Raw genomic sequence first — 14,885 nt, 5'->3', positions numbered from 1 at the left:
CATGCTTTAAATACAAATAAGGGTTTGCATGGAAGGGCACCTAACTAAAAATGTATCATCACATAATAAGGAACCCCTTAAAATATCAGTGACATTAAAAAGAGAAGATACCGTTTCCAGGCCCTGCAAAATCTCACCTTAATTTGCGAATACATCGTGGCTCACATTTAAGAGCACCATTAAACCAAATGCACCCACACCTGCCTGCCTACAATAATCTGCTGCTCTGGCCTTCTACACTTTCTGACAGCGAGAAGATCTTTAGGTTGTTTAGCTGAGGTCTACTTTTGAATAATAATGATCCATAATTACCGTCCTCATAAGTGCACTTCAGGTGAAATATTCAAATGGTGAATCTGGTTCTCTAGCCCATGTGTTCATTTAGACTAATTAATGCTAAAACTAGCGTGAGAAATTAAAACGCAGATCAAGCCACACAGATACAGTAGCTGCTGGCTATAAATAACCAATTAATACCTGAAATCAATTTGTGAACAACTGTCTGAGAAAATAATATGTTATTAATTCAAACATCCTTTGTTAAAATGTTATTTTCAATTGCAATTTTAATTTCACATACAAATCAGAAAAAGTTGGGACATTTTGTAAAATGCAATAAAATCAAGAATCTGTGATTTGTTCATTCTATTTAACCTTTTATTAGCTGACACAAAGTACAAAGAAACGTTTTCCAATGTTTTCACTGACCAACATAATTGTACAAATTCTGATTTTGATGGCTGCAACACACCCCAAAAAAGTTGGGACAGAGACCAAATAAAAGTGAAAAGATTATCCAAATTAGATTATCCAACTATTTTGAAACAGTCCACAATGAGCGGCTGAATTGGTAATAGTTGAGGGTATCATGTTTGGGTGTAAAAGTGCTCAGTCTATTTAAGCAAAGATGGGTCATGGCTCATCACTTTGTGCCAAATATCTTGAGAGAATTGTCAAACAATTAAAAAATCACATTTCTCAATGCAAGATTGAAAAGCATTTATGCCTTTCATCACCTCTCATACATAATATTGTCACAAGATTCAGGGAATCCAGAGAAATCTCAGTTTGTGTTGGGTAAGGCAGTAGACCTCTGTTGAATGTGCGTGACCTTTGAGCCCTCAGATGGCATTGCTCAAGATACCATCATGCTACTCTGTCAAATACAGCCACATGTGCTCAGGAGTAATTTGGAAACCGTTTTCACTGAACAAAGTCTGACTCTGCATCAAGAAATGCCACTTGAATCTCTGTTACGCAAGGAGAAAGCTTTACATCAGTTCTATGTTGAGATGCCAGCGAGTTCTCTGGGCCTGAACTCATCTCAGATGGTCTAGAAGAATGTGTGCTGTGGTCAGATGAGTGAATGTTTCAGCTTGTTTTTGGCAGAAAATGGAATCGGGTTCTCAGTTCCAAAGACGAAAGGGACCAACGAGACTTTCACCAGCGACAGGTGCACAAGCAAACAGCTGTGCTGGTATTGAGGGGCATCATTGCCAACGGTATGGGTAACTTGCATTGTTGTGAAGGTACCATTGACATGGAGGCATATATTTGGATTGTACAGAGACATAAACTGCCATCAAGATGACATCTTTCCTGGGAAGCAAGACAATGCCAGGCCTCATTCTGCACGTGCTAAAACTGAATGTTTTCTAGACACTCTGCACCATAGAAGGGATGTGGCTGCCTGTTTACTGCAGTCCAGATATGTCTCTTATGGAAAATGTATGACCCATCATGAAAAGAAGAATCAGGCAACGATGACCACAGACTGTTGAGCGGCTGTCTTGTATCAGACAAGATTGGGCAAATATTCCACTATCAAAACTCCAACAATTAGTATCCTCAAATCCCAAATTATTAAAAAGTGTAATTAAAAGGAAAGGTGATTTGACACAGTGGTGAACATGTCTCTGTCCCAACTTTTTTGGGGTGTGTTGCAGCCATCAAAATCAAAATTTGTTCATATTTACAAAATATAATTATGTTGGTCAGGGAAAACATTGGAAAATGTGCATTTTACAAAATGTCCCATTTTTTTTATTTGGGGTTGTACATAAGTTTGGGGTCAGCATAAATTTTTTTTTTTTTCGGAGTGGAGAAATACTTTTTATTTAGCAAAGACACATTTAATTGATAACAAGTGACAGTAAAGACACTTGTAATGTTACAAAAGATTTATATTTAAAATTTCTATTTCACGTTCTATTCATCAAAGAATCCTAAAACAAATGTATCATGATTTCCACAAAACTATTTGAACGAGTGTGTATTAATAAGGCTGTAGTGTAAAATACATCACAAAGTCAAAAAAAATATCAAAAAGAACTCACTTGATATCCCTGGATGATAGTGTGTCTGTTTTTGCCATTGTAATCCACCATCTCAATGTAATCCAGATATGCGTCTGCCCAGTACACCAACTTCTTCACCAGGTCCAAAGCCACTGCAGTCGGCCGCTCGACCTTATAATCCACAAGTCGTGTTCTGTTTGTGCCATCCATATTGCTCCGCTCCAATTTGGCTGTATTCCCATAATCAGTGAAAAAGAGCATCCTTCAAGAGATCATGAAAGAAAAGCGATTTTTTTAAAGAGGACCTGTTATACCCTTTTACAAAGTCTTGATTTTTGTTTTTGGGGTCAACTAGAAAAGATTTTCATGCTTGAATGTTCAAAATATACCTTATTTTCCACATATTTTTCATTAGCTATGTTTCCATCCAAAGTTGCAAACTTAATTTATGAGCAAAATTGGAATATCGCGTAAAACCTTTGCGAATAAAGCACCGTTTCCAACCAGTGAGCCGAAGACAACAAAATCGCCACTTCCCGATAAACTGCCGCTAAACATCACTAAGAAAAATGGAAGTTGCTGCAGTAGGAGAAGCCACTGTATATAATAATTTTGTATATAATACATTAATTGTGCCTCAGAGCGCGCAGACGAAACCTGCTGTTTGGGATCACAGTCGTGTAAGACAGTTCTGGGAGGCAATAATACTCACTCACTTTGACAACAGACTTTGCTCAGGCATTTCAGAGCAACCAAAACAGCATTGCAGATGCTGGGCAACGGTCGGCTAGTTAGTCCAGTTATGCTGTCCCATCGCAGTTACATGACATTTTTTGATGTTTGTCCGACACAATTTTGAGCATCATTTTTTATGCACATTTTTAGAATTTATACACATTTTGGTGTTTCCATCCAGCATTTTTTTATGCAATATCCCAAAATGCACATACAAATAGGTGGATGGAAAGCTATTGCCGCAGCACATCTTTTCCCTGTCTGTCAGTAACACTCCGTTTAGTTCATGTCTCTATGAAGCCCCTCCTTCCAAAAAGCGCAATGTGCTCTGATTGGTCAGCTGAAACAGTGTGTTGTGATTGGTCAACTACTTAAATGCTACGCCCCTCACTACAACTGTGTTAGATCCGGTGTGAAAAACAGCGTATCCTGGACATGGCAACAACACACTACTAAAAAAACGAAAATGGGCCTTTTCCCCTTGATTTTGCATATGCTTTGGCCGGGAATTATTTAAATTATGAATATTGTGACGTGTACGTTCCCAGAAAAAACTTTAATTTCAGGGAGTTTAGAAACAGAACTTACTGATATAAAGAATACTGCAACTCTCTTTGGATTGAGCGTTGACGCCAAGAATGATAACTTTAAAGAAAACGATAACTATATTGATGTCAACAAGAGTATAATTCTTATTCTAAGCGCACACTGCAGTTAAAAAAAAAAAAAAAAAAAATTAATAGGTTTAATAACTGAGCACACCCAAAATGAAAATTTAGTCATTATTTGCTGACCCTTATGTCTTTCTAAACACATACTACTTTTCCATACGTACACTTTGAGCTCAAGCATATGGTACACAAGTTTGGGACATAATGACAGTATTTTTATTTTTGGGTGAATTTCTTTCCTATTCATTTAAATGTACCCCTAACTATGACACATAATACAATATTTCATGTGCAGTGTATTTTTCATCACTGGGTGTTCCTATAAGACTTTCTTTTTGTTTCCACCCAGAAAACATGTTTCCAATTAAAGCAAGATCTCATTAGTGACATGCATAAATGCATTTATCAAATGACACCATCTTCCTTTGAAGTATTTCAATAACAGTAGACCTGCTAAAAAAAAAAAAAAAAGGTTCCCCTTTTGCCCGTTCTGCATGCAAATTAATTATTAAAGTAAATGACCAAGCTACAAAAAGCTACAAAAAGTCTACCAGTGAATGTAAAGTGTGCTAGAGTGAGTGTTCTAGCTCTAACAACATCAGATACCTAGTGGCTGATACTGCAAACACATAATTTAATTAGGAATCTAACAAGGAAAGAGTTCACACGCAGCCAGAAGTCCCCAAGTGCTTAATTGCTCCAGAGAAGCAAACATAAAACATAAAGGAAATTAAAAACTTTACAGTAAGGAGCTTTTTATCATGGCAGATCCATCTCGTAGTCTGTTGTTATCCAGAATTCTTTGCAGTGCAATGTCAACCTTTCCCTGTAAGTCATTTCATTTGTCCCTTGAGGACTGCAGTCGCAGAACTCATTAAATGTTTCAAAGTCAGACTTTTAGCTGATTAGAATATTATTAAAAGACGCAAAAATAAAAAAAAATATATCTAAGGCTTCTGTTTTCTGACTCTCTTCAAATATTTTTTTAGTTAATGCAAAATAATTTAACCTTGTAACAGTTATGCTTTCCTGCCTGCCAAAAATAAATAAAATTAAAGAATATTAATAATAATAATTGGCTCCTGTAACACATACAAAGTTCCAGTACACTGTGGTGTGTTTTGCTTGCTCTGTGCTCCTCAGACAGATTTTTTTCCCCCTTCACATTTGAATAAGTTCAGACCTTAATACAGAAATCGATTCTACATTATTTCGTAAAGAAAAGAACAATTCATCCAAGGAAAAAAACAAAACATTAACTGTATTATTTTGTTATGTAACAAGCTGTTCTTGGATTAAAAATCAGATAGGCGTAACCCTCAGTCCTCTGTCCTATGGCACAACCTTAGTCCGCCCACAGTCAGTTCACTGGTTATGTGATTCATATTGTACACAAAACTGGAGAGCACATTTTCAATTTGGCAAGCTCCAATGTTTAAATGACACATCTCAAAAAATGCAACACTTAGGTAACAAGCATCTTAAAGCATATAAATAAATACATTACATAATATAAATAATAATAATATATAAATAATATACTAATACAACAATAATAATAATAATAATAATAATAATAATAATAATAATAATAATAATAATAATAATAATAATAATAATAATAATATAAACTACAGTTCAAAAGTTTGGGTTTTTGTTTTTAAAAAAATGCTTTTATTCAGCAAGGATGAATTGAATTGAAAAATGTATAATAATGTATCTCAGTTTCAAAGACAAGGCTTAAAGGCTTCAAAGACAAGGCTTAAGCCTATAGTCCCAGACTTAAATGCATCATTGAGCTGTTTTAATTTAAAAGGAACTTATCTTAAATTATATCAGTGCCATTGTTTTGTCTTAAAATGCACACCAGTAATGTTTTTTTCTATGGTATAAAAGCTGGTTCAAAAAATGTGATAACTTCTTGCTTTCCTATATTCTACTTCAGTTCTCTTTCCATTGCTCAACATGTATGTGTATGTTAGATTAGTCTAGATTAGTGTTAAGTCTAGTTAATAAAGTCTTGTTTGCCTCATATATAAAGTTGTTTGTGGTTCATGCTCATGTACTGGAGTCCCTAATCATGCAGATTTTGTCTACATGCTCTGAGTACCCCAGAAATTAACATTTCTTACAATTAAAAATTAATAAGCCAAGAGAGGTCATGCGTCATAGTTTATACAAAGGTTTTTTTTTTAATAGCTACTTTTATTAATAATCCATATAAAATACTCTCCTGCTAAGTAATATAGTTAATTGCATTGATCATTGCAGACTTTGTTGCCAAGCAGTGTAGCAAATTGCTGTAATTATAAATTATATAATCCTCATCCAACCAGAATCTAGAATTAGAATTATTTTAATAAAAATACACATTTCAAATTTATCACTGAAGTTCAACAGGCCTTAATATTTCCCACAAGCTAAACAGTATAAACAGTATGGTAATGAGAGGACCACCATGAAGCTTAATTTAAAATAAATTCCATAACTTGTGCAAATGCTGTAAATTTCTCTGTGCTTTAGGACTGAGTTTGTGTATTTGAGGCAAACATACATTTCCCCCATTGTTCACTTTGCTGTGTATAACACTTCCTACATCTGATTCTAATAATGCAAATAGACATGGATGAGACATGGATACAGAAGATATTCTTCCAGCGAATGGAATAGTTGCATTCTAATAGTACATAACAATGACCAGAGAATGATAAATCAACAATACTTTATTTGTTTGTTTGGTGGTTTTGATAACAAACTCAATAAGGCAAGACAAACCACAAAACACAATGGGAACCAATCTGACCCAGTCATACATCTCATCTGCTGTTTAAGACCCTTAGACCCAGGCTTTAAGTAATCACTGCAAGGTGACACAATGGTCCAACCCAAACACCGGACCGTAGAGGAATTTCATTATAGAGAATACTGAACAGAAAATGCCTCACTGTTCTTTCACAAAGACAGATTACCAAACAAGAGGGTTGGAATAGTGGATGTAATGAGATTAGCACTCAGCCCTGTTTTCATTTTGCTTCGAATCAAATTCAAGTTGCACACTCTATGGCGGGGAAAAATAAATCTCTCACCACAAAATTTCTCTAAAATTTTACATAAAGCCTCTCCAGATGAGTAGAAGAGGATGGAGGCTCCTTCAGTACAGCAGACGAGAAATTGAAAAATAGAGGAGAGAGAAAAATATATCAAAACCACAAACTATGCACTAAGCGTTTTGTGAACTCCATCCATAACTACTGTGCCTCATGCTGAGCTACTATCACAAACCGCCCCAATTTCTTTTGTTTTCACTCCACCGCTCCAGGCTGACAGACCTCCTGTGTTTCCACAGCCTCCCTCACACACAAGCAGCTCCAACCTCATCTCGCCAATTACAGGAGGAGGACCAAAAAGAGAAGAACAGATATGTAATGTAGTAAACTGCACTTTGCTGAAGCCTGGAGGTTTAACCGCTGTGCTCCTCTCCCACAATCCCGGGAGGAAACTAGCTGGATGCACTGAAGGGCATGTACAAATGTGAGAGAGCCATTCCCGTGGGTTATGTTCATGTAAATGCACCAATAGCCTGTTTAAAACAGCGTTTAAGTCGGTACAATTACATGCTCATCATAGACCATAAAAGGACAGAAAAAGGCACATTCACAGTCAATGGAAAAGGAACAGTGTTGAGCTTGTTTGATAAGGGTAAAAAGGGCCAACTTCAAGATTTTTCCTAAACCGGATTTTCTGCATCAAGTAGGCACTACGAGGTGAATAAGGGGATCTTTCAAAAATATGGGAACCATAGAGAAAAGCTCAAAACCAGAAGCATATGTTTCTAAAGCCGTATCCTAAAGCGTATGTAGTGCACACATAGAGCTTCAACAATGCTACAAAAACAAGGCAATGCTGTATCTTGCCCAGTGTCAATATTTGTTGATGTGGGGTTGCAATTCATAAAAAAGACTGAAACAAATTTCAAATGTTAATAAATGGATACCTTTATTCAGGAAGGATAATATTTTATAATATTACAAAAGATTTAAAAAAAATGCTGTTCTTTTGTTCATTGGCTCTGTGGCTATTGGCCCTGGCCAGCGTTGGTGAAACATAAACAAGTCCTGCACTTCATGGAGATGTAGATTCTATTAACCAGCCTGTGATTAACACGATGGGACCATGTAATGAACAAAGACGTCAGGAAACGGTTAGGCGTCGCCAAAGTCCCTTTCAAGGAAAGTATGTTCACTCTGCGGCCATATTTGCAATGCCTCCTGGAAGCTGTTTCGGGGATACAATACCAACGCTATGTCCAAAATCGAATATTTCCCTACTCTATAGTATTAAAAAAACAGTACGCCAAAAGTACCCGGATGACCTACTACTTCTGCCGACATTCTTCTATTTATCTAAAAATATCTATTTATTGATAACATATTCTTTTTATATAATAAAATGTGTCTTTGAATTAATTATTTAACTTCCACCCACTACACAAAAAAGAAATTATGAAAATCAGGTAACACCACAAACATGGCCAAAACATTAAGGAAAAAAGTGTTTTCAAGTGAACAAACATGAGTCAAGCTCTTTCAGTTGTACAATGGATTTTAATTCCTACTTCTCTGCCTCATACAGTCAGCAATAAAACACGCTTTAGCACTACAATGGCAAACTCTAGAAAATTCGTCCCTCTGTACATTCCATTTAAACTCTCTTCTAAGGTTTTAAAAGACCACAGAGGGTGTTGATGATCACAGAAGAAAGAACACAACATTGAGACTCAGAGAGATAAACAGCTGTCATTTCTTTTAAATACGCCTTCGTTCAGGGTAAGTCAGGATTTCGTTTTTGTCAGAGTCACAGCACGAAAACAAAAGGATGACAACCACACACCGAAGAATGAAAGTGAAATTGATGGCCTGGGCTCTCCTTGCAGTCTTTAGTCTTACTGAACAAAGGCGCAACAATTTAGGTTCACTGGGCACAAGGCGTCTCATTAAAAAACACGGAACAGAATGCTCTGCCTGTCCTTGCACTCTCATGAATAAATGGGACTAACTCTCTCCTGAATTCCTATTCTAAGCTTGCCGGGAATATTACCACAGCGCTCCTTTTAGCACCTAATAACTAGAATAATCATGCTGCCCTTCTCTCCTTTGAGGACTCTTTGTGTTCCTTAACTCATTTCTTCTGAAACATTTCCACAATCACCATGCTGACTTGAGGGATCTGCCACCCCTTGTTTCAACCATGGCTTTGTGGTGTCAAAGCAAAGCAAAACTTGTGTAAAGCAGAATTTTGCAAGGGTGTTTGAGACTGTGGGATGCTGGATAAATCATGGAATAATGAGGACACTTCTGACTGCGGGAGTCGTAGCACAATCATTGTCAAAAAGAAGAGTAAATATTGAGCTCTGGGAACAGAGCAGCCAAGAAACATTCAGGGAAATTATTTCCTAAAATATTGTGATATACTGTATGTCAGAAATTTTTAGATCATCAAAAGCCTTGTCAAAGATCAAATCTCGCTTCATGCATTTTCAACTCACCCCATTAGAGGATCCAGAGCGATTGCTTTAGGGTTCAACAGGTCGAGGTCTATGACTGTAACACAGGTATCTCCATACTGGTTGCAAACAAATATCCTGTCGCTTGCTTGATCCACAAAGTAAAGGTTTCCTGTGAGCCAGTCAAAGGCTAAATGATCAACGTCTGGAAAAAAGGAAAATGTGTCAATTTTGTGTCAATTTAAACAAAGCAAGCTAATATATAAATGTGGCATTTCATTAATGGCATGTCCTTGACTAGATTGAGAACGTGTGGCATGAATTGCTAATTATTCATATTCATGAAAAACTTTGAAAGCAAATAGTCTACATTGCATAATATCTACTTTCCCATGGTTTCAGTAGATATTCTATTGTTCAATGTTGCTAGTGCCAGTTTGCATACAGTATGAATATAATACCAATATATTATATCAAATATTAAAATTGCTAAAAATGTATTAAACTTAAACATTAACTAGCATAATAAACACACCAGAAGGAAAAATTAAAACATTTTTTTTTTTACTTTAATTAAAAATGCCTGCCATAGACCACTTGGATGTTTACAAACAGTGATGATGTGTTTTGTGGGTGGAGCCATGGAAGCCACGGAACAAGAGTAAAAAGGTAATTTCAAGTTATAAAAATTATAATATTTTTCTCACAATTTCGATTGTATATTTCACAATCATGAGAAAAAAGTAAGAACTGTGAAATAAAAAGGTTTAAATGTTATCTATGTAAAATGTTATAGGTTTAAATGTTATCTAAAATGTTATAGGTTTAAATATTATTTCATGCTGTAATACATTATGCCCCCTATAGACTGCATATGTGAATATTATGTAGATCTATTGTTTGCATCAAATTCACACTTTAATAGTAGTGTAACTATCACAGGTTTCATCAGTCCATTTATTTTCCTCCACTTGTTACCACTGTTTCTCCACCACCAGAATTTGTGCGCAGCTGCAGGAACGTAACAGTGACATCTGGGCGACTGTGATTTTGCCAAGTTAGACATGTTCCTGGATCAACATATTTTGTTGATACTGGAACAACATTCCTGTCTGAAAAAAATGTCCTAACTTTATCCCTCTATCCCCCCTAAACTTAACCATACCCATAAGTTATCCCTAAAATCTGAGGGAAATGATAGGTAAATAACACTGATGTAGAAGCACCTAAAAATGGTTGTAAGCCTAAACTTGACATAAAGTGTAAATGTGTCCCTCAAATCTGATTGGTTGGTTGGAAAGTTGTTCCAGGATTAACAAAGATGTTGATCCAGGAATACGTTGTACTTCGTGAACGTCTGCTCCAAAAAACAAAAAGTGCCCCATAAAGTAAGTCATATTAGTACAAGTTGTTTATTCTTTTCAAGATCATAAACTTGAAGTCCATTAGAGGCTTTTAATGCACTGCAATAGACTTGAAATTTGCTATAACTGAAATGCTTTGTTCATGAAGAAATGAAGTCTTAGTTTAGACAGAGGCTATTATTTGGATCAATATCCCGAAATGAGAACATTCTCTGATTCAAGACCAAAAACTAACAGACTAATTATTAAATGAGTAATAAATAATTTTCCATTTGAATCGTAATGGATACATTGTGTAGAATGTACAATCCAAATGTGCATAAAGCACTTTATGTAGCGTTAAATAAATGATAAGCTCTGTTAGCATCCATACATCTTGCATAGATAAGCACTATGCAGTCAAGCAGAACTCAGTTTTACACTAAAAGTTTTGTTCAGAATGAGAAAATTAGGTCTCATGAGAAAAGGACAATTTTTTTACAACTTATATATTTCTTACTTCACATTAATACTTGACATAAAACTCACTGTACCAGGATTGAGTAAAATTCAGAATTAGCTCCCTTGCAAGTCATGAATTTTAACTGAATTGAAATTAGACATTCGCTAAATTAAATCGACAAATATATTTAATTAATATATACATTTTGACGTCATTGACATATTTATCCAAAATAAGTTCAATACAGTCAAAAAATGTCTTAATCTTGGGATAAATTAGAGCATTCTAGAAAATGTTGTTCTTCCATGGTTCAAATAATTGAAGTGAATGTATTAAATGTAATGAAATGCATAGCTTGCAAATTAAATCTATATTTATATATGTAGCATTGAAAATAATCCAAGAAAATTGAAATGAACAAAGACATTGCTTTACTGTTTTCCACCCCCTCTTTCCCCAATGACCATTTGGAGTCGAGGGGCTGATAGTGATCAAGGCCTGCCAAGATGTGTGCACTTTGGGGGTCTATGAATTTTCACACCTTTATTACAATGGGGGAAGTTGGAATTATCTGATTGTTCAGTTTGAATGTCTCACATTTGGGTTTTAGTCACATGGTCAGGAAAAGGATAAAAGAAGATTGTAACTGTTGCTGTGTCTCTTTTTATGCTCTGCTCGTTTATGCTCTGGCTCTCTCTCTCTCTCTCTCTCTCTCTCTCTCTCTCTCTCTCTCTCTCTCTCTCTCTCTCTCTCTCTCTCTCTTTATCTGTCTCTCAGGTAACATTTTCTGGCTCTCTTCCTTTCTCTCTTTCCCCCCCTCTCTCTCTCCCTCTCTCTCTCTCTCTCTCTGGTTACATTTTACATATATGCTGGGTACAATTATTGATATAAGTATTATCATCTCATACATCTTGTGGCGAGGGAGGCGTGGTCTCGCGAAGTCTGTAGCGAGAGACGAGTCAGCGAGCTGTGCGGTGAGTAAGTAGGTCAAGTGCAGATGATGAACACCTGTGTCTGATTGCAGTGATTGGCGTGGAGACCGCATATAAGCTGCCAGGAATGAGTGAGCGGGGAGAGAGTGGCTCGGGACTCGCACGCGACCCGCAGCAGATACCAGCAGGAGTTGAAAGAGTTTTGGACTGAATGGACTGAGTTATTTATGAAACGGGAAGAGTGGTCATTTGACTGAACCTTGAGAGCTGGAGACATACAGCGAGAGCTGGTACAGCGGGCAGAGTATTTGTTATACATGTGCTGTAGTGTTTTACTACGGTGAAGGCGCACAAGCCTTATTTTCTTGAATAAAGTGCGAGTCCCAAATTCGCTGACCCTGTCTTCTTCTTCCTTCACCCACACACACTAAGATTGACTACATTGGTGCCGAAACCCGGGAAGGAGAAGACTGCCGCCGCCATGCAGAACCTGCCAGGAACGCCATTTGCGGATCTCATCCAAATGCTCGCGGGTCTTCACAGGGAACAACACCACGCCCTGCTGGCCGTAAAGGAGGAGCAAGATCAGCGGTTCCAGCTGCTTCTCCAAGGCCAGCAGGAAGACCGCGAGCTGTTCCGGAGCTGGCTCGACCGGGAGATTCGGTCCGTCCCCGATCCAGCTACTGCCTTGGCCCCGCCCCTGCCTCTCAATAAAATGGGGCCCCAGGATGATCCGGAGGCATTCCTGGACCTTTTTGAGAGGTCGGCCGAGGCCCGGGGATGGCCCCGAGCGGACTGACCCATGCGGCTCATTCCGTTACTATCAGGAGAGTCGCAGATAGCCGCCCACCAACTGCCAGTCCAGAATCTCCTGGTCTATGAAGATCTGAGGCGCGCCTTTCTGCAGCGGGTCGGCCGGACCCCGGAACAGCATCGCCAGCGGTTCAGGTCCCTGAGCCTGGACGAGTCAGGCCGGCCCATCGTCATGGCGCAGCAGCTCCGGGACTCCTGCCGCAGATGGCTGATGGCCGACGGAGGCGACTTCAAGGATGTTATCAGCAAGGTGGTACTGGAACAGTTCATCGCTAAACTGCCCAAGAAGACCACGCAGTGGGTCCAGTGCCACCGCCAGACGTCGCTGGACCAGGCCATCCACCTGGCGGAGGATCACATGGTGGCGTGCCCAGGGGTCGGCGAGCCCCTCCCATCTGTCTCTCTCTCTCCCTCTCTCTCTCTCTCGTCCCCTTCTCTCCCCAAACCTGTTCCCCTTCCCAGGTCTCGTGGGGGGCTGATGCCCCGGCCGGCGCCGAGGTGGAGAACGGGGGCTCTGGCGGAACCTGTCCCGGCATCCAGGGCCCCACCCAGGGGGACAGCGCCGGTCGACCACTTCGCCCCGGTTCCTGCAGCCTTGCGCTCTCCTCACCAATCCCTTGACCCGCTTCCCGCCACTGGGGCGGCGGGGAGGCCTGGGCCGGCCTGTTGGCGCTGCGGGGACCCGGGTCACTTTGTAGACCGGTGTCCGGTGATGGAGGTGGGGACACTGATCCGGGTCCCCGACCCGCCACGGGCTGCCCCCGATCAAGCTGACCTGTACCAGATACCAGTGACGAATTGATACCAGTGACAAATTTGGGGACGAATTGACCTGCTTTTAGTGAATTATTGGGGTCTTTGTGTGCGGATGCCTCTTGGAAAAAGAAAAACAAGGGAAAGACAGCGGTTTTTCAGGTGGGAGATACTGAGCCGGGACCTCTGGCCTCTGCTGCTGGGGAACGGAGTACTCTGGAGAGAACTATCCTCACAGAGTGTGATGATTTTCCCCTGGAGCAGTCCCAGGACGAGATGTTAAAACGTGCATTTAATCAGGTCCGTTCTATCGACGGTCAGATACTCCACCCAGACCAACCGCTCTCTTATCCCTACTTTGCTATTTTGAAAGATAAGTTGTATCAGGTGACCCAAGACACCCAGACAAAAGAAGATACAACACAGTTATTAGTTCCTAAAAGTAATCCAATGGCCGGGCATTTAGGTCAAATGGCGACACTAAACCGTCTCATGGCCCGATTCTTTTGGCCGGGCATTCACGAGAACGTGCGCAGGTGGTGCGCGTCTTGTCGTGAATGTCAGTTGGTGAATCCACCGGCCAATCCAAAAGCACCATTGTGCCCCCTTCCATTAATGCAGGTCCCCTTCGAACGAATTGGTATGGAACTCATCGGGCCATTAGAACGGTCAGCACGTGGGCACCGCTTTGCGCTAGTCCTGGTGGATTACGCAACGCGGTACCCTGAAGCAGTCCCGCTTCGTAACATTTCTGCCAAAAGTGTTGCGAGCGCGCTCTTCTCGTTAATCTCCCGGGTGGGAATCCCTAAAGAGATTCTCATCGATCAGGGCACGGCGTTTATGTCACGAACTGTTTGCGAACTTTATGAATTATTGGGCATTAAATCGATTCGCACTAGCGTCTACCACCCACAGACAGACGGCTTAGTGGAACGGTTTAATCGCACTTTGAAGTCCATGATTCGGAAGTTCGTTCACGAAGACACCAAAAATTGGGATAAGTGGCTAGAACCCCTTCTTGTTCGCTGTACGCGAGGTCCCCCAAGCCTCCACAGGGTTTTCCCCCTTCGAGCTTCTCTATGGGCGTCAGCCCCGCGGGGTGTTAGACGTTCTTAGAGAAACTTGGGAGGACGGACCGACCGCTAGTAAAAACGAAATTCAGTATGTCTTGGACCTGAGAAGAAAACTCCACATATTGGGGCGGCTATCAATGGAGAATTTGTTACAGCCCCAAGACAGACAGAGTCAGCTGTACAACAGGGGGGCTAGACTTCGTGAATTTACACCGGGAGATAAATTGCTTGTATTACTCCCTACTTCCAGCTCTAAATTACTCGCAAAGTGGCAAGGACCTTTTGAGGTCACACGGCGGGTC

General features: G+C 39.8%; 1 protein-coding gene across 1 annotated transcript in view; it reads right to left on the bottom strand.

Moving 5' to 3' along the window:
• Positions 1–14,885, bottom strand: part of lrp1bb (low density lipoprotein receptor-related protein 1Bb) — a 393,159-nt gene that overhangs the window by 185,673 nt on the left and 192,601 nt on the right. Inside the window, exons 7-8 of the mRNA XM_077217131.1 lie at positions 9,249–9,411; positions 2,337–2,559 (exon numbers count right to left, since the gene is read on the bottom strand). Of these exons, the coding sequence (XP_077073246.1) occupies positions 2,337–2,559; positions 9,249–9,411 (386 nt within the window). The remainder of the gene's footprint in view (positions 1–2,336; positions 2,560–9,248; positions 9,412–14,885) is intronic.

Source organism: Siphateles boraxobius, unplaced genomic scaffold (assembly GCF_051911475.1).
Source record: "Siphateles boraxobius isolate OS27281-9 unplaced genomic scaffold, OSU_SipBor_1 7, whole genome shotgun sequence".
Lineage (NCBI taxonomy): Eukaryota > Metazoa > Chordata > Actinopteri > Cypriniformes > Leuciscidae > Siphateles > Siphateles boraxobius.
This window is presented reverse-complemented; position numbering and strand designations above follow the sequence as displayed.